This window comes from Netta rufina (assembly GCF_964035555.1).
Source record: "Netta rufina genome assembly, chromosome: 1".
In the NCBI taxonomy this organism is placed as follows: domain Eukaryota; kingdom Metazoa; phylum Chordata; class Aves; order Anseriformes; family Anatidae; genus Netta; species Netta rufina.
The window spans coordinates 31756160-31782904 of NC_140123.1; the positions used below are offsets into that span (position 1 = coordinate 31756160).

The window sequence follows — 26745 nt, forward strand, 5'->3', positions numbered from 1 at the left end:
AGCTTATTATGAAGATAATGTAGAAAACGTTAGCTAAAGGAGTCTCAAGTGCCACTATCCCTTGAATACTGCAAAGGGCCTTGAAAATATTGGGGGAAAAGGCAGGTCCTCTGCACAAGTAAAACTTGCTTCCTGTGCACTATGTTACTCAATTATAATGTATTGGCACTACAAACAAATCAGTCTAATGCTACCTCGTACCTCAAGGATGGCACAAGATTGAGGACAGCTTCTCAGATACGAGAAAATGGCTTGCCTTAAGAAATGTTCCCTTTGCCAAGGGAACAAAGCTAACTGAAGTACTTTAAATATTTCAAATTGTCATGGGTTACATATAATCAGTGCAATATTTTAAAATAGATGGTCCTGACCCCACGCACAAAAAGAAAACAAACTTTCAACTATTGTAACTGCATGATGGATGGCAAGGTTATTTTCCTGTTTAATAAAAAAGTTTGCTTAAAAAAAAGTAAAAGCAGCAAATCTTCATCACTGCCACACACTTCCTTATTTCCTGAGAAGATTATCAAAATATTACTGTTCCACAACTGGCATTCTTAGTGAAGCTTGTTTTGTTACAGAAGGTCTCCCCCTCCATGTCTTTTTGCTCAGGGCAATAACCCCAGATCCTCTCATTTCCACCTGCTAAAACCTACTGCCAAACACATGCGTGCTGTTAGCAATCCACAGCAGTTTTTCAAAAAAAATAATTTTGTGCATGCCAGTTTCTTCTGCCAACACCTTGCTATCCAGATTACGTCCCCCCATTCTTCAGGTTAAATGCCAGAATAGGTCATTCTTCACCTAATGAACAGATATTCTTTAAAGTTTTGGATTTATTTTTTTAAAGATGTTTTGGGAATGATAATAAAAACATGATGGGTACTTGATGGGTACTAAAGGTCCAGAGTATTTTTTTGCACGTTTTTCCCCACAGCATTATTTAACCCATATTTATTCTAATTGCCAATACACTAGATCTTTTTTTCCTTATAGTTCAAATTTATCACGTAAGTCAAATTTTCACTCGTTCAATAGATAATGCATTATCAAAATAACTTTAAGGCAATGCATTCTTTCATAAAAGTATTTAGTTGTATGACTAAGAAGTTTTAGTATTGGTTGGATTAAAATACTTGGTTAAGTAAAACAAAAATATTGCAAACATTTGAGTAGTTTCATTTTAGTACCAAATATTTATTTATTTTTTTTTTTTTTAAAAAAAAGGAAAAGCCCTTCCCCATTTCTACTGTTCTTCAAGAGAAGTGCTGGATGTTCTATGTAAGTGTTACAACCCTCATGCAAAACTAAACTTACTCACTCCTCATACCTTGCCTATGCAAAAGCTAGGGCCACGACTCACTATAGTTTCCTCTGAGAACAGATGTTGCCGATTTTTCAAGTTCTTGCTTTAATTTAGCTGGCTACCAATCAGTCAGAGAAGTGCAGAAGCAGCTCTTGTGGAAAAATTTACCATCCCAAACAGGTAAGTTCCAACACTATGCACCTGTAAGTTCCTGGTTAGTAACACACCAGTGCACAAGCAACATCAGTTACAACAGCTTAAGAAGTCAACCCCTAAAAATAGCTGCTTAAAATCCTCATGCAAACTAAGAGCACATTTCTTCTTTTCGAGGATAGATGAATTTACATAAAGCACATTAATTTTTAAATCCAGACCACAATAAACAACACTACTGCCGAGTTGTTCTTTATGTGTGGTGACTGTTTTTAAAAATACCTGCATCTTTTGCTAATATTTAAGCTGCACACAGTGTTATTTGATACAACTCCCTGACTTAAGTGAAAATGCATAGTCTACGTATTTTACACTCCATATAGTATTAACATTCATGAACAAGAAAAAAATATTTAGTAAGAAAACAGATTCAAACACATTAGAGTAATTTTTAACACAAAGGTCAATACTGAAGACAAAATAAGATCTTTTCCTTCACCCCCCTGGAGAAAACCACTTGATATCATGTTACCTGATGCCAAGATAAATGTTTAACTGTACAAATATATTCATAGTTACCTGTCACTGAGATGAAGAAAACTGCTGCTCTCATCAAGATGTTCATCTTCAAAACTTAGATTGGACCAACTGCCAGTGCTATCATCACCAATACTAAGGCTCATCTGCTGGCTAACAATAGATTCAACAGAGTGAAATCCTTCTCTTCCAGCAGAGCTAAACAAAAATTTAAGACAAAAACATCACTACATCTCATGCCAATCCGTGTTAATTCATTTACAGAAATTTAACACTACTGCAAAGATACTAATTTCCAAGGGGAATAAAAATAAAAGGGTGTAAAGGGTATCCATTAATTTGTACCCTGTTCTCAAAATAAGAAATAAAGCAATTAAATCAATTTGAAACTTCAACAGGCTTAGATCATGGATTGCTATTTGTAACTCTTTTACTAGAAGGCAGAGGGAATGGCACACACAACTCTCATTCCGAAGATTATTTGCTATGAAGCATTGAACAGTTTTACCATCTACGCATTTTAGTCTTACAGACTGTAGATCAAGGTATGCTTTTCAAGCAGAAGAATTAACATTTTTTGGAATTGCTCACCATAGGACTGTTCAACTCTTTCCCCTCCTTGCTTTCACTGCTACCAGCAAGGTGGTCTGCTACTGTGGGCAAATTGCTCAAGAACACAGTGATATTTAACAGGTTAGAATTGTTTCATTTCTGAAAAAGGGTCTTCCCACAGATAAAGATTTGTCTTCCTGTTTCAAGTATGTGTAGAAACACATGACTTTTCCTTCCTCGGGAAATGAATTTACATTTTTAATCCAAAAAAAAACAACAACAATCAAGCAGGTATGTTCAATAAACGTAGTCATTATAAGATCCTTCAAAAGACCCAGTTTGGTAACTTTAAAGAAGTTTCAACTCCTTAGAAAGAAGTTATAATATGAAAACATATAGTTAGGAGCTAACCTTCATGGGTAAACCATAGTTAGATGTAGATGACGTGGTAGAAAGCTCAAGAAAAATGATCAACGTACTACCACCACAGCAAGCAGTCACTGTAACATCCACAACTTAAAAAGCCAGCCCTAATCACATCACTGTCAATGCTTCGCTCCAGTAAAAATGAATTTTTGCACGCGAAGATACAGCTCAGAATAGTTTGACTGTTTGAATCACAGTCCATCCAGGCAACACAGAAGGTAACAGTTCAAGAAACATCACTGGATGATGCTGTAAGAAGCATTTGTAAATTTTGTCATGTTAAAACCTTAACATCTCCTCCTTGTCACAGATATTACAACAAACAATACTTATCCAAACCCTGCATTTTAGATGCTCTTGTCATATTCTAACTAAAAGTTTCAAGCAATATTTTTAAGAAGTGATTCAAAACCCAAGTACCATCTCTGATACTGTGGGTATTAGAAAAAAACATATTACTACCTTCTTTTGGTTACACACTGACTAGGGTTCCAAACTCCTCATATGCTGCACCACACTAAACAGTTTATTAGCATTTGTAAACTACCAGAATTTGTTATTAAATGCTTTTACTGAAAAGACCATAGAAATTAAAATGGGGTTTACTTTCTGCAAAAGCTCTGCCTATCACTACTCCCAAAGAACAAAAATTTCCATTGCTGTTTACAGGCAGAAGCTTAGTATGAGTTTCTAGTCAAACCTTGAAAAAAATGAATTCAAATCCACTGCAGTCTTCAGCCACTGAACATAAACAGGTCTATTTTATTATTCATCATGATGTCCCTCTAGAAACTAAAGGAAAATAAATCCTCTGCCACCGTGAGGAACTCTGTGCTCCCCACCCCCTACAAAGTAGGAAAATAAGTATTATGATGAACTGGAATAAGCAACAATGTAAAAATGGCTCCTGGACCCAAAAGGTAGATTTCCAGTCATTCTGATCCCTGCAGTTTAAGAAAGAGTTGCTGTTTGCCCCAAAGTTAGTATGGAAATGGTAAATTAGCCTTCGCTAAGCATACAGAAATCTGAACATCAGTTTCTTGTCTACTGTGTTACTGTTTTATAAGTGTCTTAAGATTTTTTTTTTTTCTTCCAATAATAAGGATACTATTTTAACAATCATAAGCAAAGTAAACCCTTTGTACTTTAAAGCAATGTCCAGTCTGGACAGCACCAAAAGTTGGTTCTACTGATAATTCAGAATAAATTACTTTTATTTTTCAGTACAGAAGGTGAAATACAGGTAGGGAACAAACTTGGATTCAGTCATGGCTCATTCAGCAACAAAACCTGTAAGGTCTGCTCTTCTCTACTGTAGGTAAAATAACATCATTTCAAGTTGAAATATTAAGTTTCAATTATTAGTTAGCTACTGGAACATATGCATGCTGATATACATAGGAATCTTGGTTTCAAGCTCCCACAGGTGGAAAAAAACTGTTCTACCATTTATATATATTTATATATATATTTATATAATCATTTATATATCACCATAAGAATAGAAAGAAAGTACTCTGAACATAAAATTTGTACTTGGGAATTTTTTCTTCTAGAAATACATTATGTCTGTATTAACAGCCCTTTTTTCTGGTACAGAATGAAACAAGAAAAATTATTATTACCTTATGTTAACTGCCTGACCAATATTAGTCATAGCTGAGGTCATTATTTCAGTAGTAAGGCTTTCAGCAAAACTGACTCCATCTTGTCCAATTCCACTGTCAGCTGTCACGCTTGTGTAACTCAGCTCTCCCTCTGCTTTCTCAACAGCCGCAGGAGCCACCTTGTCAGGAAACACTGTCTTCTGTTCTACATCAACGTGGATTTTGGGAATATCCAGGTGCAAGACTCTTGGTTTTTGGCAGGCACCACCCAATCTAGAATGAAGAAAATGCCTCACTGGAAAGGAGGAACTTTGCGCAGGTAAGTGAGGAGATGCACTTTCGGTACAGCACTGATGTTCCTTCATACTGCAGCATCTACAGACAGTTCCAGAAAAAGGAGACAGTTTGTCCGTATATGAAAGCCTGTCCCCATTTTTTCTGTTTTCAGCCACCTGGAGAACAGCAGATTCTAAACTCTTTTCTAGAGTATCATCTGCTACCTTCCTAGCATATTGTTCTATAGCTTGAATTATGCCTTCACTGTAGCCATTTTCATTTAAACTGCCCGTACTATGATACAGTTTATGACTGGGGGAGAAAGGAAGCAGTGTTCTAGATATTCTTATTTTAACAAGATCTCCTGTGACTTCCTCGAGTTCAGTCTTTTCATATAGACAGGAATCTGTCAGAGATTTTGGTAAACACGCTCCTGATATTTTCAATTTCTTCCTGACATCACTAGTTATGTTGCAAGCAAGGGATTCTGAAAAGTGTAACAATTCCGTGCAATCTGTTCTCTGCGTGCCAATACCCCTTTCGTAAGTTTGCTCCTCACAGTGATGAATGCTGCTTTTTGCTTGCTGTGCTGCATCTTTATTCACTGTTTTGATCAGCTCCAGTTTACCATTTACCTGTGCGTTTTGCCCAGGAAACACCGTCGTGTTGCATCTCAATTTCGTTTTCCTAGCAGCTTGCCGTAGGCCTGACTTGATGGACCTGTAAGCAAGTCTGCTAGCATACTGATCCATCAACAGTTCAGGGTTACCACCTTCTCTTTTCAAAATACGAATTATATGATCTGCGTATTCATCTGTCACACTTTCACAGCTTGGGTACTTGGAAGTCAAACCCATCGTGCCTGAACCTTGTGGTAAAGAAAGTACAGAGGAATCTCTCTCACCAAGACACTGGTCCCGCACCGGACCACACCACTCCTTTGAACTAGAATCTTTATCATCTTTTCTCACATAAAGGCAATCCACTTGACAATTAACCCGCTTCAACCTCAACAGTTTACAATGCCTTGATTTCACCATTTTCTTGGCTTCGCTGATTACTTTTCCTGCCATATCACCTGCATAATTCCATAAAGAGCTGCATGTTTCTTCTGGGGTATTTATAAACGCTGGATATCCACATATTTTGTTTTGCGTACTTAACTGAACCTGTCTACCAGCTTCTCTTTCATTTGTTTTATCATCTAAATGGGAAGCAGCCATTTCAGTCGCTACTGAAATTATCTGACTAGCTAAGTTATCTGCATACTGAATAGTTTTTTCTGAATGTTCCTCATTCTCAGCAACCTTTTCAGAATGATCTTCATCTTCACTACTTTCTACTTCTTCAGAAAGTGACCGCATGAGTTTCAGCATAAATTCCTCCTTTTCCAAAGAGCCGTGTTCACTTTCAGACAAACCTGCAACAGATGGATTGTATGGTGTAGAAGGTGGCGTCGCAGGTGCAAATTCCTTTGCTAATTCTCCCTTGAGTTTCTTTGATAGTTTTCTCAGGTTTCTTTCTGAACTAGCTTGACACGGTACTAAAGGAGTTGGCGGGGGTGTGTCAGGCATTACACTGCTATTTCCATCTTTGATACTCGACTTATCAGCCATCTGCAAAGCATCTTCACTGCCGAACATCACTGAAGAGAAGCTATTTGCATGCGGAAAGCAATCAGCTTGCCTGTAAGTCAAAGGTCCCGCTGGTGGTTTTTGAATATCGTGATTTTTTGAGGGCTTGTTTAAGTGTGTCATTGAGCAGCTTCCTGCATCAGTAAAGTCATCTAGAACATGCCTAGCAAAAGTCACAGTGGAACAAGACGGTGGCGATTTTGAAAACCTGTGTCCTTTTTGTTCCTGCCAACAATCTTTAGATTCTGAAATACACTGAACTGAATTAGCTGGAGTAAGAAGAAATTTAGAGGGATTATTCAAAGGCATCTGTTGTTGTTCAACAACTACAGAAACATTACTTGGTTTCTCAGCATCTTGCTTCTTTATCACACATTGTTCTTTTCTACTGGTATCTGCATAAGTCTGTGAGCCCACGTTACATGCCGAATTCTCACCAGCATTGCATAACACAGTTTTACTTTCATCCACAGATTGTTTTATGATGTATTTGGCCAAGTGATCTGCAAACATATTCTTGGGGACATCTTCACCAGTACATTGCACATACGTTTTTTTATCTACTATTTTTCTTGACAAAAACTCTGTGTACTCTTCTACTGCTTTTGTTACCCGAGATGAGGTTATGGCTTCATAAGCCTCATTTACTATCATATCTACCATAGTTCCAGAGAAACTATTAATGCTTTTTGACCCACTCGTTAATTCTGAATTAGTGCTTATTCCAGACACGTTACTCGCTTGTTTGGTATCATTTTGGTTATGTAAGAGCGATGGATTATTTTCAGTACTTTGATTCTGATCTGAAGTTAGGTATATATTTCTGAAAGAAGAGACTTCCTCCTCTCTTTTTCTGCTCGTGAAAAATGGATGAGAGCAGTCGTTGTACACTTTCATATTGTTATCAGAATTCAGAGCAGTGCATACTTTTGCTTTATAAGCATCAGAGGAAAACTGATGTTGACAAAGAGCTCTTCCAGCTAAGGGCACAGGTATTGAACTTACAACACCGGAGGTACAAAACAGTGCTTGCTGTACTGTATATTCTTTCTTGGAATCTTGGATTGGATTCAGTGCTACCCTGTCATTAAAATCTGGCAAAAACGTGGAAGTCCGTGTTGACTCTAACATACTTTCTGCACTCACATATTTAATGTTGTCCATGGAAACACTGATGGCTGCTTGTGTGGTGAAGGTCACATCAACCTGGGATAGCTCAATAAAAGCCTCCTGAATGACAGATTCAGACAGATCTCTGGCATAGGATCTCACCACCTTGTCTTCATAATCAAATGAAGAAGGCTGTGCAACTGTAGGTGTCGAGGGGTATGAAAACTGGCATACTTCCATGATTCCTTCAAACACAAGTTCTTCAGCAAGGTCTGCGGCAAACCGTGCAACAGTATTGGTAAATATTTGCTTCTTCACGTGCCGCAGTTCTTTCAAAGCACCAGTTATAGCTTCGCTCACCAAAAAGTTTGCTAGCCCATTAATGGCACGCTCCTTCAGGGAGATTGCTCTCCGTCTTCCAATCTCATAGAAAGCCATTTGAAAGACCGAAGAAGTCAACCTAGCAGCCAAGTGACAAAGTGCGTTGGTGCATGAAGAAACACCTTTTTGCAGGTCCTTAAAAGCACTGCCAAAACTTTTTTCAACTAACTCAGTTGCAAATTTTTGAATGCTATCTCGAATTATTGATGATTTATGCTTAGATTTCACTTGTTTATCTGGCTCCTTGCTAGTTTTAATTTTGAGATCTGTAGCTTGACCTTCTTCTTTCACAGCAATCCTGTTGCATTTGGAATCATTTCCTGCACATACTTGTTCTGATGAAGAGTCAGAATGAAAAACAGAACCCAGTATTTCAAATGAAACACTATCAGCATATTCTGAGTAAGTATTATAAAGTGCATCAGGGTGGTTTTGACCTGTCTCATCTCCGCCAAGATTCATACGACACAAGCATTCAGAAGAACCACAGCTCCCTAGCGGACTGAAAGCTGATGATCTAATAGGGCTGAACAAGCCCCCATTCTCTTCCCCCGATGTTTTAACTGGGCGAGGGGAATCAGGGACATCAAAAACGCTGCTGTATGGTGATTCCGGTTTGCGAGGAGTTGGTTTCTTTACATTGGCTGGGAGGGTAGGACGATCAAACTTGAATTTCTGAGGATTCATTGTAATGCTTGTAGAACACAGTTGTTCATGGGCAGCCCTCCTTTTCTGGGAGGGGTTCCCTAGGACGGGATCCCTAATAGCTTTACCAGACTTTTCCAGGGTTTGTTCTAGTTCATCAAACTGATCAAAACTATCAAAAAATTCACTGACTTCTGAGTCTGAATCCTCTATACCATCTTTCACTACTGGAATTTTTGGCAGCTGGAGCTTTGCTTTCAAGCTTTTCTGATATCCTTCTTCATCTAAGAAAATAATGGGGCTTGGGCTGGAGCAATCTGACTCAGAGGATTCAGCTGGAGAAGAGGAAAACAGCGTTTTACATAACAAATTAACACCTTGATCAGAAGGATTATATGGCTTATAGAAACTCCTTTGTATCCAAGGATCAGAAATTGAGGTTGTAACTGAATTTTTTACTGAAGACAGTTCCTTAAGTCCCAAAATATCAATCAAAGCAGAAGATCTTGCAGATGACTTTCGACGTACAGAACCCACAGAGGTCTTTGAGTCAACAGCTTCTAAACATTGAGCAGGGATGGTCTGTGAAGCAGCATCTCGATGGTTTCGAGTAGTAAAGCTGCATGTACCTGAAAAGAAAAAAACAACGGCTTCAAAACCCAGAATTTATACAGAAAAGCAGAACACTTTGGACAGACTTTGATAGCAATGGCTGGAATTCCAATTGTTACAATACACTAACTCATCTTTCATAATTAAAGCAATATTTTTTTCCAAATCCTATTATCCTAACGACTGAAATTCATGGTTTTTTGTTTGTTTGTTTGTTTTGTTTTGTTTTAGCACAAGGTAGAACATGATGCTATTTTATCTGCATGTGACATGGAGGTTAGAATTTTTGGTTTATGATTTGGTTTATGAAACTGTTGTGAAAAGAACAGCCTCAAAAGTTAAATTTACAGTTGTATAATACCCCTTTACAAAATACAAATGTAAAAAATATGTATTTATTTACATTATTTTCTCATAACATCCTGACAGCCTAAATTTCAATTAAAATTCCTACAACAGCATGCAATAACTTACCAACACTTTGCATCTTTGAAGGTTCATCTTCATCTAACTGCTCAAAAGCAGTGACAAAATCATCCTCAATTGAAGAGACTGACTGATTAGTATCATCATCTTCTGTACGGGATGTCTCTGTTCGATGTTTTTGCAATGACTTTTTTTCAACTGCGTATCTTAGGCCTGTGGTATACTTGCTCAGCAAGGTAAATACATAATCTGCTTTGATCCTTGGGAATGAAGGAGACAGTCGCATCACACAAAGCACTTCAGGAAGCTGATTCTTGAAAAAGAGCAACAAGAAAACCCGTATAACAATCTTTGAATAACTTCAACTGTCAGGAATAACAACAGATTCCCTCAACACATTTTATGAACAGTAAACAATTTACAAGTATTTTAAAGCTAAGAAAATAAACGTGTAAAGTGATAGTTAAAATCATTTGGCATTTTAATGACCTCTGCAATCTGAATAAGTCATTGCTATAAGACAAAAGAGGTTGTATAATACAACCCTGATAATATGCAGTCATGAATCTATTTAAAGAACACACGTGTTAAAAAATCCATAAAGACAGAATTTCAAGAGCATGTTTGTGCTGAACGTTATTTCAGTTTACAGATTATATGTTTCAATATATAAAAAAACTTGTATGCAACATGATTTAATTTTACCATGCAAGGCAACATTGCATAAAGTTGCTTTAACAACATGTGACTGGAGAAGAAAAGAACCCACTGAGTTTTATGAAGACCTGACACTCTCATAATTTCTTGGCATCTCTGTTTCAAGGGGGGAAGTCTGCAGAAGATGTAAGCTAGAGCAGAGCAGAGCAGAGTTGTCAATTTAACAAGTTTCACCTTCTTTCCAAATTGGCAGTAAAAGGGACTATAGTTGAGCAAAAGGACTGGATCAGCATTGCAGATATTTTGAGTTAATAATACAGGTACTTAACTGTACTTGAAAAAAACAATTGAGATTTTCTAACATTCATTTTAAACAAAAAAAAAACAAAAACACAGAAATGTAACATTAATACTACTGCAGCCCAAAAATACAAGCTAAACAAAGCATGATATTATTAAACTCTTTAAGAGGCCAAATAATACCTCTTTAAGGCAATATAACTCCGTACTTCAGACACAGAAGACAAAATATTTACCTGATGTTTTGTTTTTACCAAGGTCTTCTTTACATCTTTTAGAAAAACAATCTCGTTTTCTTTTAGTTTGCACAACTGAAGCGATTTCAGAACATCTGGAAGCTCTGCAGAAACAGCTGCCAACTCCTGATTTTCATATACGAAAACATTGAGAACATGAAGTGAAAAAAACTAAGTGAAAAATAATGAAGAGGTTTTGATATCATATCCTCCCCAAATATTAACAGCTGCTACTTTTGGTAAAGCTTCTCTTTTATTCACTATTTATTACTCTATTCTCTACTTACTCTCCTGAGCTCTGGTATAAAACTCTTTTCCACAAATAATTCAATCCACAAATCTTTAACTTGCTCTTCTACCAAAAGAAGAATTTCCAGTGTTTCTCATGGGACAGAAAAGGCTTAAACGTCACAAAGAGGAATCTTGGAAGCACCAAAAAGCAACTGCACACTGTACAAAGTACCCAGATACATTCAGAAGACTGATCTCAGTGGATCTCTGCATGCTCTTAGCATGCTTTATTGGAATGGTGCTATGGCCCACTATTATAGAAAAAGGAACATTGGCTTTTTCTTTTTCAGCATTATCTCAGATACTTTTATATTTATTGAAAATACAGAGAAGGCTTGTGAAAGATTTATGTTTGTTTTTTTTTTTCAATCTAAACAGTACGCATCTATATTGTACAAAGCAAGTCTTCATAAACCTATTCAGCCTGATTTTTGTATAAATGTCATCTAACTCTATATAATTAAATAGCTCTCACCCATACTTGAGAGAATATTTAGCAAGACTATAGCTTTATTAATTAGCAATACAGGTACAATTCTGAACACAAATGGATTCATAGTTTCTATTGTTTAACAGACGTTTTAAACACCAGCAAACCATTACAGCAATCCCTACTGAGATCTAGACAAAGTGTGGAGTAGTACTACAAACACGTTATGGTGTTATACTGACATGCAAGTTGCGCAAGAGAAATAAATCCTTAACTTCTTAAAATTGTATGACAACACCACTAATTGGCTACACTTCCCTCTTCAAATATTTCCTCATCTAACTCTCCAGAAATAATAGCAACTCCATGGCTAGCAGTCAATTCAGAGAACTTCTAGCTTTGCACACTGCAACTGTACTGTATTAGTACGCACAAATATTAAGAAAGTCGTAAGCAAAAATATTGATACAGTTTTTAAAAACAACAAAAAAAACTACATGCAATTTAAGTATGCCACTTCAGACCATTCCAATACAAAGACTGCTTCAGGCTGTATTTAAAATAGATACAGAAACTCTAGTGATGACGTTAAAATAATTATATTCAACATCTCAAACCTGTTTAAAATTGTTATGCTTCTAAATGCTGAATGTAAACATACTTCATTTCTCAAAAATCAAAACTCCTCTATCCAACAAGCTGTGTACTACTTAGAAGAAATCACCAGTACTGAAGCACATTGTTTTCCAATCCAGATAGACATGCCATACCTGCAAATGTGCAGTATCCATCTCTTCAGCAAAACCTATAAATGTAATCTGTAGAATAAACACATGAACAATATTAAAGAAACAGAATAGAACTCTGTAGATTTCCTACAGAAATGTAAATGTTTAGCATATTTTATCATAAAGCTTCGTTCTACTAGAAAAAGCTTCGTTCACTAGAAAAAACATACATTTGGGTAACTTAACTTGCCTGAACAGTACTGCAGAGTCTTACGTATAAACAGTTAACACTATAATATTTGACTTGTAAATATCAGATCAGGCTAAAGGGCACAACACGACACAGAACATTTTCTAATGGCCTATGGGCTGGTATAAATTTATCAACCCATACATGTCCCATTCAGTCTATTAAAATAAACATGATTTAGCAAAGATCAGCACTTTAAGCTGGACACGTATAAACCAGTTCCAATCTAAAATCTGTCCATGCTAACAAACTATAACGCATTTGGATATACTGAAGAGAGTACAGTGCTAACACCTAGACTATTTACCACGTGAACTGATTAGCCTCAGGCCAAAAGACAGCAGGTGTGTTTTAATCCACTTCTTTGCATGCAATATCCAAATAGAATAACCCCTAAATTGAAAGGATTAAAATATTCAACCCCCCAAAAAAGCTCTTGTCAGACTCAAGAACCTGGTATATGTAAGAAATGTCAACCATACCTATGGTTTTTGGGCTTGTAGACAGGTGATTACAGTCTCCTATTCTGCCTACAGGCATCTTGTATCATTCAACACTAACAGATCAAAGGCAGCAAATCTTTTGTATTATCTTAATTCTTTAGTGTCAGCTCATGACCTATGTTACAACCACCTGTTCAAACTTTGTTTCCAATGCCAGAGTTCCTCAGTTCTCATTTAATATTTCCCTAATGACTCATCAATAGCGTAACTGCATACTACTAAAAAACCCAAAGCATTTATTTTCAAAACAAGGTTGTAATAACTGGTACACAAAGAATAAATGCTTCCACTGATGTCTGCAGTTAAATGTGAATAAGGCTTGGATTCAATTATTTTAGAGCACTATGCAATAGAATGGATTCTTCATATTCAAGTCACAGCTCACATTAGGTTGGAAGAGACCTTAAAGATCAACTATTTCCAACCCCCTGCCATGGGCAGGGACACCTCCCACCAGACCAGGTTGCTCAAAGCCCCATCCAGCCTGTTCTTGAACACCTCCAGGGATGGGGCATCCCCAACTTTTCACATTAAATTTGTGACACCTACTCCCTGTTTATATAAAGTAGTCAAATGGTTCTCACGCCTAAAATTAGCAAAGCACACCTCTATGCTTATCACTTACTAATCGTTTTAGCAACTTGCTTGTGCATATACAGAAACTACGGAAGAAGTAGAAAAAGAAATGGCTGAAAAACAATTGTTTTGTAGTATATTTGAGTTTCAAGTAAGTGGTACGTTTTGTCACACACTGAAATGATAAGCCTCCTTTCAAACTGAAATCATACTAAAATATTAAAAATTCTGATTTATTTCAGTCAGTGTCTTGCTTGAAAACTCCTCTGCCCCCCAAAAGCATCTTTTTGTTTATATCCACTTATCCTTACTTCAGTTATGACAAAATCCTAAATGAAACACTTTGCAGTAACATTCCAAAAAGTTCTTGGCAAATTACAGTTCTACAGCACCATATTCACTGTGCTAACTATGAAACAATCCTTTTCAAGTGATACATCCATCAGCTCCTACATTTTTTTATCCATACAGTATCCGAAAGACACCTTTCAATTCCTACAACTTTTACCTGCACAATATGAACTGAATTTCTCCACAGAAGAGGCATGAAAGAATACCAACCTATTTAAGGACTTGGAGGAAAAGCAGTTCTCTGAATAATATTTTAGGAGGCTTTAGGGTCTGTTGATGCTCGTGTACCAGCATCAAATGGATGTACCATTTCCTAGTGGGTGTATGCTCTTTTGTCTTCTTACATGTCCTTTCCTCCTCCGCAAAACAGTAATTCCAATCCCTTCCATCTCCCAGAGAATACTTCATTGTGCAAGACAGGGCAGCATGCAGGAGCTGCAGCTTTGTGCTGAGGAGGGCTAACACTGATTAGCCAGCAAACTGCCATCAAAGAGACCACACCACTGAGTCTGCCTATTTCTGCCTCAGTGACAACATTAATTTAGATTTATTATGTCTAAACTCCAGTTTTCAGAGAAACGTAGTATCATTTAAGATCACAAACATTTCTGAAAATAGTGCAGCCATTCAAAAGTTGTTGGGGAGTAGGCCAGGGAGATAGAAGGGCCAACGATCAGTAAGACAAGCCTATGCTATAAACTAAAACTAAGCTATATAAAGCTATATATAAGCTATATATAAACTTAAAGTAAAACTAAGCTATATTTGAAGGTTATCAAAATCCATGGGCGCAGAGGTGCTCAACTGAAATGGCACAGGAAGCCTAAATCTAGTTTTTGTAAGTTTAAGCAATTACCTTCACAGTCCTAATGATTTCTTTTAATAATTTTCTGTATATAGATGTCTTTCTCTATATTTTTATAAGAACAAAAAACACCTGTTCTGTGGTCCTTCTATCAACCCTCTTACATTTCAACCACAAGGCTCTTAATTGTTTGAGCTAATAAGGTAACTAAATATAGAAAGCTATCGTTCTCCATAGGGACCATCGTTATAGGCATACCAACTGCTGCCAGCTACTTGCTATTTAGCAATTTTTGCTTTAAAAAAAAAAAAAAAAAAAAAATAGAGGGGTGGTTCATCTTTCACAAGAACAGCTCCTTGCCTGCTCCCTGAACACATTTTCCAGTCACCAACCTCACTATCCAGCCAGTCTGCAACACACCGTAGAGGTCCAGGCAATCCTCCCTCCCCTCTGCTAGGCACACTTCTAATGCTACTCCTTATCCAACTACCAATCTTCCTTAATGATTTTCTGAGCTTTTTTTGCTTCATTTCCCCATCTCTCTGACCAGTTCAGGTCACCACCCCCTTCTATATGCTCCTTGTTAAGCCTGTCAACTACTCAGTAGCCTTCTAAAGCTCTTAATACGAGATACACAGTACAAGTTGCTTCTTAGCTCTTTATTTTCCCTTAGACCAGCTTCTCCAGTCTTATAAATGAAACAGCTCTAGTCATCCTCCTCACAGCTCAAGATTTACCTGTATAGTCCTGATTTCTGTCCAGGCCTACTTTTTTGTTGTTGTTTGTTCATTTGTTTTTTAACCCTTTTTCCACCACCAGACCTTGTTTAATTTTTGGCCTAAATATTCATATACAAGAAGCCCTGAGCCACTGTACTGGATCAGCTTTTAGTGCTGAGCACAAGGTTAATATGAATAATCCACTAACGTTCATCTTCAGACCTGGATCAAAATGCTCTGCTACTTTTGTTAGGGTACTGTCCATACAACCTGATCACAGTAGTGCTCACAAATGCGATACACCCAGTTACACAATTCTTACAAAGTCCACACGTTTTGTTATTTAGTTTCACAAAGCAGAGAAATGTCGTCTTGAAATGTCACAGTTGTTTTCAAGACTACAGTGACTGAATTCAAGAATGACAATTTGGGGTTGAGAGTTAAAAGCCAGTAAGTTGCAATATTGCTCACATTCGCTATTCCCATCCTGCTGCAAGCTAAGTAACTTTCTGCCATACCCCAAAAATATATATAAATATTAATATTAAGCCAAACCTCAATAAAATGATCTTGTTCTTCCCGATTTACACATTCATCTGCTGATATACTGCATAACTCTTTCCTGCTGTGTAGCAGTGACTTCATAGACTGCAGAACACCTTCACCAAAACTCTGAAAAATAATGGAAAAAAAATAAGACAAATGTATTTTCAGTTTTGAATATAGGGTCTATCCCTTACACTCCCACAGGTTTCCTTACTATAAGTACTGTTTCAAACAATTTTGTACATAAACCACCAGTTTTAACCATTAAATTCCACATCCTGAGTTTAAACAGATAAGGTCTTTTCTTCAAGAAAATTTTATTGCAAAATAAGTTGTCTGTACTTAAAAAAAAAAATAATAATAATATGGTGAGAACATGTAGACTTGGGAAAAAGAAAACAGATGAATCCAATAAGAAACCCAAGCCCCACCCATTCCTTGGAGCCTGTACATGGAACTTTCCATCAGCTTTTCCTTAAAGAGAATTAAAAGCAAGTTTAGCCAAGAAATGTTATAGAGGTGGCTTCACCACTCAGAGTGGAAGAAAACAAATATAAGAACACAAGAACCACCCTGCACTTTCTCCTTTCCCATTCTGTGAAAAAATAAAGAACTTAATTCTGTGCAATTATTTCTTTTAACATTTCTTATTTAAATTTATGGTGACATGCAAGCATGGCTAAAAAAGGTTTAAAAATGTAGGAATTTCTCCCACTGTAAGAAAATGTAGCAAAACAGAAGTTATCACTGCTATCTGAAATCAAATAAAACAAGATGACAGAAAAACTGAAGGTGTCCTCAACTTGTAAGAAAACCAACCTATAATATCCTCTCACTTTTATTTTTTGAAAGTCAGCCACCTTTTTTTCTTCAATTTTCTTTTTAAAATTGTCTTCTCTGGCAAGTAGAAAGATTAAGAAGTAAAAATAAGACCACAATGTGCTTCTAAATTGTTAATCTAGTTATCTATTCTCCGTGTGATTGCCCTGATAAAAAATAAGTGAGAAATGCATCAAGTTTACAAGTTATTTAAAACCTACATAGCTTCCTAAACAACAGTACAAGCACTAGAAAGCAAAATTTAGTCAGAGAAGGCTTTGCATTTCTGACAAACCCACAGCGAAATAATCTCTTTATGGTAAAAACTGATCATATACATCACAATTAAACCTCAAGAAAGATGATTCTACTCTGAAAAAAAAAACAAAAACAGTGTTATATACTACTGCACTAGAAGCCCAATTAGCATGGCCAGTGTTACCACACGTGTTCATCGTAATATGGAACTAGGAAAGCATTTCTAGAATGGAGAGACAAAAGCAAAATTCAGGATCCCTGAAATTACCAAAACGTATTTCAGAATGTTAGCAAACAAGGCTAGGACAGCAGTGGCCAAGTGACATTAAAGCAGTCAAAATAGTCATTTTTATGGAAAAGTAAGAGATGGCAATGCAACTGAAGCATTTTGGACTGCATTTAAGGCAGTTTGGGGGTCATTTGAAATAAATTTTAAATTTATTCAAATAATTCTGACTTTCATCTACTCCTTTGTCTCCATATGTTTAGTTGCAATTTTACTCTCACATGTTGCATACAGATCTCCATACTTTCCAAAATACGCAGACAATGTCTCTGAGTCTTTAAATCATCCAGATTTACAGGTGGCTGCAATGCCAATAGTGCTCAGACACTCTCCCTCAATAAATCTAGAAGCACGCAGTCTCTCCCAACTCATCCCACAGAAAAGTAATTTCTGAAGTCAAACCAACATGTTGAAATGTCTCATTTCCAGCTTATACAATAACTTAATCAGTCACAGCACTTAAAACATTAATAAAAAAGTCAAACATGACCTGCTAATTTTCTGCAGGCTAGAAGTAATTCAGTCTGACAAGTGCTGAAGATTATTCTCTAGTTACTGGGTTTTCTAAGGCTACGAAGTATCGATATACATCTTACTTACATGTAAGTATTTTCTTCCTTAATGAGTTTAATATTTCAAAAGAAAAGACAGGATGGAAAACTAGAACAGAAGTATGGTATTAATAATCACTGTAGTTCAAGTTACTAAATTCAGAATTTTGGAGAATATTAGGCTGAATACATAAGAAAGAAACGTGCAGCAATCTGAAAAAAAAAAAAAATCTCCCTCAGGTCTGGAAGAACTATCAAGCAGTACTATACGAAGGTCTGGCAGACCCCCTGCTACAACACCCTTGCCACGCAAACTCAACACACACATTGACAGAGGCCCTACATGACTGAAGAGATCAAATATACTGACTTAAGGAGTGGAAGGAGGTGATGTGTGCTTTTAAGATCGTATGAATCAATATAAAAGAGCTTAGAACATGGAAAGAATAAATAGGTATAGAAATTACCAGGAAGAAGATAGATATCATCTCCCTCAACTATATTACGTTCCATAGGTTATTGACACTGAACCAAAGGGAGAGTTAAAAAACAAAGAGCTTGTAAAAGAGCTGCTTCCAGAAAAGAACTGGCCTAGACAGAGCCAGCAAAGCTGTTTGTTTTTTTTGATAGGGTAATAGATGTGGGCCAGTAACCAAAAACCAGCTTCTTCCAACTCAAGACTGAGGTCAAGTATCATCAGCATGAATAAGTATAACAAACAAAACAAAAAGAGTAAATGTACAGATGAACCTAGTAACTCAAAGCAAGCAGGCATCATCAATTAAGAAGAGCAACACCATATACAGGAACAAATTGTTCAAGGTGAGAATAGTTTGAAATGCAAACCTGTCAAGCACAAGGGTATGTCCTTAAAAACTAATAGCAAGCATTTAAATAGAATTCTGAATTCACAAGCTGGGAAACAAGAGACCTGACTTTACCTCTCGATCACGATATAGCAGTGAACAATCAATATGATGCAGCACTGAAAATAGCAAACATGACCCTTGCAGCATCCTTTACCAGAACTGACATCATTCCAGTCACTGAGCGCATCGTCTGTAATTGCACACACCATATCATCCACACGTAAAAAGAAGATTAACTTGCAACAAGCACAGAAAGGAGGACTATGAAGGATAATCACCGGAATGCAGCAGCTTTCATACAAAAGCACACTAAAACCTTGGCTTACATTTTCCAAAAAATCAAGGTTAACAGAGAAGAGACAACTGCAAATACACCATGAGGGTGAACATCGGCAAAAGGGAAAAAAAATCACAACTATTTAAGGTGAATACTGACACCCATGAACAGGTATAAATTTGCTGTGAATAGTTTCAGTCTGAAATTCATAGAATTAATCATTACAGCAGTATGGTTCAAAAAGGTTTAAAATCAGCATTAGGGGATTTTGGGGTTCAGGGTTTTTTGTTTGTTTTGGTTTTGTGTTTTTGGCTTAATCTCCCTTCATTAACTCTGAGGCTATAATTTGAAAACTTCTTCATATTACCAAAACTGTGCTTTTGACAGTGGAGGACTGGATTCAATTTCAGAGAAAACCTCCTATCCAACAGGCACTGAAAGCAAGTTCCCTCAACTCCAGCCTATGAGACACTCGGCTAAATTAAAAATTGAAAATCTGATAGTCTCAGGGACTCGCTGATAGGCATAGATAAGGACAAGAGGTCATCTTCAACAGAAAGATGCTAATTTGTTCTTCTAAGTAGTACAACTACTACCAATATACATCTACTTATGAGAAAAAAAATAAAAAAATAAAAAAAAAAAACAACAAGCTACCTAGAAAGATCTACTTGCTAGGTCTGTGTACTCCTTCCTCACAGCAATCTCAACTTCAGATGTCTGACAGGAAACCCTACTTCAATAGTAAGCTTGAAATCTGTGTTCACTAAGTTATACTAGGGTAAAATACAAATATCCTAAATTGCATGCAGGGCAAGACAGACCTCAACAATCACAAATCCGCATCACTTCTCCAGCTTAAAAGAACAACGCAGAGTTTTGCATTGTTCCCTTTGTAGACCACAAATCAAGAAGTCATTAGCTACAGATCCTTCACAGTATGACTAGTGTACAGTTTCTACCAGTAATCTCAGGAACTGTTTTATACAACTGCTTCCTAAAAATTTCAAGCAACCAAATAAGCCTGCAAGATGTCTGTAACACTGGAGAAAGCTTTGGCAAAGCAAGCAGAAATTTTCCAGGAAATACTAAAGGTATCAGAAAAAAAAAAGTCCCATTTTTTCTTCCATTATCTGCCAAGAAACCAAGTCCAATGCTGGCGAGTCACATTTACTCTACTCTTAAGTAACAAAAGAGCTCTTCTTGACTTCTTGTGCTGTAAGATTTAAATGGGCTTATTATTTTGAAGTCACTTTGTAAAAATGGAAACCTGAACTTTCAATGTGCATACCACAACCATGCACTGACTTCTACAGCTACTTCAACATTTCTTTTTGAAGTATTATGAAGACAGGACTCAGACTGTGAGCTGTGAATCAACAGCAGATGAAATATAGCGCAATTCTGACCACCCTACTGCCTGGCTCTGTGAGAAAGAACGAAAGCTCCCTGCCATAAGCTAAGTAGCTGCCCCTCAGGGAAAAATCAAGAGGAGGCCGCTACAAATCAAAACACCAGAGTCTGGCTGAATGAAAACAGAGTTCTGCGAGACACCTGGGAAGGGAGGAATTCATGCCACTGGAACCACACGGACCAGGCTGCTTAATGGCTATTCACAGAACTAGTATTTTAGGCAACCTTTAGTATCTGTGAGGAATCACTGGTCACTGTCGTTATTAGAGGGAGGTTTCTGCAATGCAAAGGCCTAAAAACCTACGGGGTTTTTGTCTGTTTTTATGTTGGGGCTGTGCATGTTTAAATTGAAGAGTAAACAAAAAGGGCAGATTAAAAACATCCTCTAAAATTCACTCTATCCTCAAGCGTAAAATAACCTGAATATTGTTAAATAAATAATTTAACTGTAGTGTATTTGTAAACCTGTAAAAAAAAGAAATTGTATACAGTATGTCTTAAAGTGAAAGAATATCACCCATAATTAGAAACTGCTTAATGCATGGCAGTTATCAGAAACTGGAACAAGTGATTCTCTGCCTGGCAGTCCCATAAAGCTCATCTTTGCTCTCAAGCAGTTCTTACAGGACCACATACCCTGACTCTCTAAAAATCTTTTACAAAACAATGCAGTTTCCAGGTGACAAAATTCTTTCTTGCTCAATTTCTCTTCAGCACCATACAGTTTTAAGTCAGAAGTCAAGGAAGATCCAGAAAAATACTCATCTGCATTCAACTACTTTGAGAAATATCATTGGATAAATCAATTTGTTCCTTCAGGATAAACTGCCGTGTAATACTTTCATTTGAGGAAGTTGCAGTTTATTTCTCTAAACTGAAGGGAAAAATAAAAAGAATAAATAAATACTGTTCAAAAAATCTTTCACAAGCACGAGGCAGACGTTACGTTTCACCAAAGCACTGCCCAGAAGTTCACATAAACATAAAGATAAGCCAGAACGGAAACAAAGATATAAAGATACTGCAATAAGCCGTAACACAGATTTTGCTTTCAATGAATGCTATGTATGTGTATTTTAATTTGTTACATATAAATGTGAACCAACAATCAAAATAAAATAGTTATATTCCATAAACAAGGTAAATTTTAACATACAAATACATCACAGTTATATCACATCACCTCAAAACAAAAAAGGAAGACAAGAGGCAAAAGCCTTCTACCAATTATTCTTTCTCACAGTTCTACGATGCTATATGCAGAGAGCAAGGACAGTTTTTTGCCTCTTTGAAACATTACCGAAGTTAAAACTTAAAAAGCAACAAACAAAAAATCCTTAACGTTCACTTAGGTTATTATTAGACTGATGCAAAATCTATGAAATTATTTTTTTTAATGAGTTACCTTTTTCACAGATGTTCTTGGTTTCATTCGACTGCCCTGAGCCCTTGCGTACGTATCCATGATTTTACCAGTCTTAGTATCCAATGAAAGTCAGCTCAAAATACCTACAAAAAACATTTACACTTGATTATTTTTATGGTTCCCTACCTAGTTAGTAATACACTTTGAAAATGCAAGTAGAGAAAGTAGAGAGCCAAAAGAAAGAAAACATATTTTGGAACTAAGATCAAGTAGTACCCCATCCAGATTGTTGCCCTTGGAAAATACACTGCCTTAACTTCAAATGAGGCATAAAATGTAAAATTAATGGTAACAATAACCCCCACACACATATTACAACTAGTTCATAAACGTTTAACTACATTTCAATGGTGGAAGACATTATGTGAAATATTGTTTCACTACTGTTGAGCCTTGAGTGAAGCTCATCAGCAGGTTCTTGTACCACACAAGGCACTGGAACCACACTTCAGCAATCCAGAGGGGAAACAGTTCTTACCCAGTCAGCCAACTGGCCTGATTCTTTCTGTCACCTACAAGCATTACAGACAAACAGCACGCAAATCCTGTTTAGGGTAACACACATCCACGAGCTTCTTCTTGCACTGCTCTGGGCAGTCCCGCCTCAGCTGACAAAATTCAGGGGACCAAGGATGCATTCACCAGCACTTCACCATGATCGGTCAGAAGAGCTGCTGCCAGCTACCCTTATTGATCTCAAACCCAATTCTAACAACAAATATATGTATCTAGGAATGAAATCTAAACAGGTTTCACAATTTTCTGTTTAATTCACAGCAATGAAAAGAAACAAAATCGTCTCGTTTCACTCATCCCTATATCCCCTCAAAACAGTGATGAATAAAAGGCATTAATAACAACAGAAAGCATGTGCAGGCCTTTTAAGTTGTATACAAGTTTTGATACTTCATCTTTCTCGATGGTCACAGAATTTAGCCAAGAAAAGACTCCTGGACTAACCAAAACAAACCAGATAAGGAGCATATCAAATTGACTGCAAATAAAAAATAAATACAAATCAATATATCAGACCATAGAGAACCAGCTAACCAGCCTGGTTTTCTTGACATCACCTCAAGCGCACACACACTCTGTACAGGAACAATCATGGGTTTGTCCTTGTAATTTAAATAAGGAAAGTAGTCCTGACAGTAGTACTGACATAAAGTCATGGTATTCTTCATCTTCTCTCCCCCATCAGGAACTATAAAAACAAAGCCTCCTCACAGGTATAATAATACTGATGATTGCATATATCTGTACACATTCCACCATGATTTCTGCATTCCTTCATAAAGATGAAGTTGTCAGAACCTTCAAAAAAAAGTTACACCTACATAAACTGCACCATTTCCATTTCTGGAGCACAGCATCTCACTTAACTAGCTTTCTCTCAAGTTTGGAAAATGAAGACAACAACATGCAACAGATAAGCAAACAGTATACATGTACATATATATAATCTGTATATGATAAATTCAAATAAACAAATCTCAATCATAGAAAACTTTTGTGGATGGAAGATTAAAAACATAGCGATGCTTCTGTTTAGATTTGCGTGTTAAAAGAACCGCCATGAAGTAATAACAAGCAAGAAAAATAAACCCACCTTCCGTTGTCCCTGCTGCTCTACCTGAAGTGGCTAACCCACTCACTGGGTTAATCTCATCACACCGGGGAACCACTCCGACCACATCCTCGTGCTCAGAACAGCCATCTCTGGGACAGCTGGTTTCTCACCCAGGCTTGAGTCCTACTGCTCCAGCTCTGCCATCTGCAGACCAACCATTCCTTGCAGCAATTCTAACAAAGCCCGACACAAAAATCATGGAGATGACTTTATAACCACGTGGGTTCCAACAGCATCTACTCAGGTACAGCGCTCCACAGCTTCACCACCTCCAGAGAGCAGGTTAAGCGTTATCCTAGAGCGTCAGTGAGCACACACTGGAGACCCAGGCACCCTCACTGAGCCCCCTGCAGCATCATGTACCTCGTGGAACCAGCAGCCTTGTAAAGCACAGTGCAAAGATGCCAGAGAATAACTGTACTGGCTTACCCCTGCCTCAACTCGACACCAGAGCCATTTCGTCTTATCAGCATCCTGCCCTACACAGGTTCCCTCCACCAGCTAGGGTATCCCACATCTGTCACTCATTTCAGAGAAATCTCAAGGGTCCTGCTTGTCCGGGAATACAACACAGAACAAAAATTGACAATGAATAAAATTATTATCTGTTTTCTACAGTACCCAAAATTTCGAACTAACTAGAAAGGAAGCAAAAATACTGACAAACAAAACAGCCTGGGAATAGTTTGTACCTTATGTAAATTAAAACCTAACATTTATGGTAACTTCTACTTCTTCATACTGAATCTGACTATTAGATTACATTTCCTCCTACTGTAAACTCAACAAAAAGGGGAATAAATGGCACAAATACCAGATGGAAGAGGAACAAAACTTTCCTGGTTCTGAAAAGCTATCAGCACTCATTTAACAAACATGGGAATAACTGATAAAAGCCCATTTAAGCATCTCTGTCTTTCTAGCAAGTTTTATTATGTTTTCTTAGCTTAAAATCATTTTGCCAATGATTTGCTATTCTCATCAAACCACATAATGAGCATTCAGCTAGCTTCCCCAATCTTGTTTGAGTGCATGTAACAGGCAGAATTCAGGAGCCAAATCAGCTTAACTGCATTCAAGAGGAATTTTGCCATGAACTGTAACTCTTTATCCAAATTTATCCCACACAACTTCACTGGAAGTCAGCGTTCACTGACAACCATTAGCAAACAAAAAGGAAATCTTTTTTGTCATTAAGCACAAGTGTGCAGAGCAAATCTTTTAAGTAGCTATATGGACACGTACACGTGTCTATGCTGCATGGACGTGTACATGTGCACGTCTATGTCACAGGTATACAAGGGCTTGAGGCATTTGAAGCGTACATGCAGTAAATCTGAACTCTACATAATAAGTTCTTATTAAGTTTCCTTAATGCTTTTTTTCTCTGTTCTAATAATTTATCACTTTTATTAATTGGGTTGGCAGCCTTGAAACAGTCTATTCATAAAAATAAACTGTCTTGACAACAGCCACATCCACACTAACCGGGGTAGGTAAATACACCTGCGTTAGAAGTGTTGTATTCTTTGGTCTTGCTTGGTTCTCTCATTTTTTTGCTCCCTCATTTCAAAGATGTATGACACAGACACTAAACTTCACCAATTTCAAGAGAATCCTTCCTTTTCTCTGGTTAGATCATTGCTAAATATTATTGCCCCTACCATTCCCTGGGACTGGACCTATTTCTCAAAATACAGCCTTGGAAAAAAAATCATTACTCTGGTACCAGAAATATCCATTAATCTAGATTTACCTAGATTTCGGGAGGACCATGCAATTAAGTTGCTGTACTTTATTGTGTCACGTGTTTCGTGCATAACTAAACCATTTAAGGGGGGTGATGTTGTTTTCCAAGCAGCAGCAATTTTTTAATCAAACTTACTCCCTCTTAGAAAGACCTTTACTATAGAATACCTTATTTAGGAGGCATTTTTTTCAGCTTATAATCATACCAAATGATTAACAGGAAGATGGAATAATCTAATTCACATTATTGTGTTTCCTCACTGAGTAACACGTTCCAACACCGTACTTTTTCAGCTGCCCACAGATTTTTAAAGAATCCATGAGGGATAAGAAATTACGAGGGATTGACCGAGATGGCATAACTCAATTATCTAGCCTCAAAAACTCACCTTGCCTGCAGGCCTGGAAATCTACCTGGAGAAATGGAACGAAACCCTCTCTAGAAACACTCGATTTCCAAAGGATTTGATATTGGCAGTATTTTTGTCCAGATTCAATTGGACAATTCTGATATAACCTTGCCAAGATGAAGTGATGTAAGGCTGTTTCCTAGCTAAGGGAGCAGAAGGGGGATATTTAGGAAATATTGATTTTACTACCACCGATCTTGTCCAGGTACAACAGGAGGCTTTATTCTTCGATGCCTCACTCTGGTGACATCCCAGAGCTTCAACAACCCCGTTACGATACCAGATCTACAGCTCACAGCGACCTTACTCGATACGCAAGGGAGCCCTGCAGAAACCACTCCAGGTGTAACAAAACCCCCCAGAACCCCCTCAGCGAGAGCCGGGAAAGCCAAGCGGCAGCACCCGCCGCTCCCCCTCCCACCTGTGGCAGCGGGCGAGGAGGAGGAGGAGGAGGAGGAGGAGGAGGAGGAGGAGGAGGAGGAGGAGAGCGGCCGGCCCGTACCTGTGGGGATCCCTCAGCGCCCGCCGCCATTTCGCCTCCTCACAGCGCCGGCCCCACCACCGCCGCCGCCGCCGCCGCCGCCGCTCCCGTCACGGCCGCGCGGCCCCGCCCCCCGCGCGCGACGCTCTCGCGACGCTTCCCCCTCCCCCCCGCCCAACCGGGGGTCACGTGGGGCTCCCTCCGCCTTCCCCATTGGCTGAGGTCGGGCGGGAGGGAGGGGCTGTGAGGGGGCGCGCGCCGTTGGGGCCGTTATGGCCGTTACGGGCCCGTAGGGGGCGGGGCTGTGCCCTGTGAGGGGACGGCCGGGCGCGAACCTCGTGCCGGGGAGGGCGCTGATGGGGACGTGCCTCAAGCAGTGCACAGGGGTTAATGCTCCTCGAACAATGCGAAACAAAGTTAATCCAGCACTAATGGCGCTGCCCCTCCCCAAAAGGCGCCCAGTGCCCAGCCAGGTTTAGCTGAGGCTGGGCATGCTGAGGTGGCACCGTGTCCACAGGG

At 38.1% G+C, this 26745-nt stretch overlaps 1 protein-coding gene across 2 annotated transcripts in view; it reads right to left on the reverse strand.

The window, feature by feature from the left end:
* Window positions 1-26346, reverse strand: part of AKAP11 (A-kinase anchoring protein 11) — a 42096-nt gene extending 15750 nt beyond the window's left edge. For both annotated transcript variants that reach the window (XM_084294114.1, XM_084294113.1), the window contains exons 1-8: window positions 26248-26346; window positions 21936-22039; window positions 16067-16183; window positions 12350-12397; window positions 10859-10984; window positions 9714-9978; window positions 4600-9256; window positions 2039-2194 (exon numbers count right to left, since the gene is read on the reverse strand). In XM_084294114.1, coding sequence (XP_084150240.1) covers window positions 2039-2194; window positions 4600-9256; window positions 9714-9978; window positions 10859-10984; window positions 12350-12397; window positions 16067-16183; window positions 21936-21995 — 5429 coding nt within the window. In that variant the 5' untranslated portion in view covers window positions 21996-22039; window positions 26248-26346. The remainder of the gene's footprint in view (window positions 1-2038; window positions 2195-4599; window positions 9257-9713; window positions 9979-10858; window positions 10985-12349; window positions 12398-16066; window positions 16184-21935; window positions 22040-26247) is intronic.
* Window positions 26347-26745: the final 399 nt, after the last annotated feature.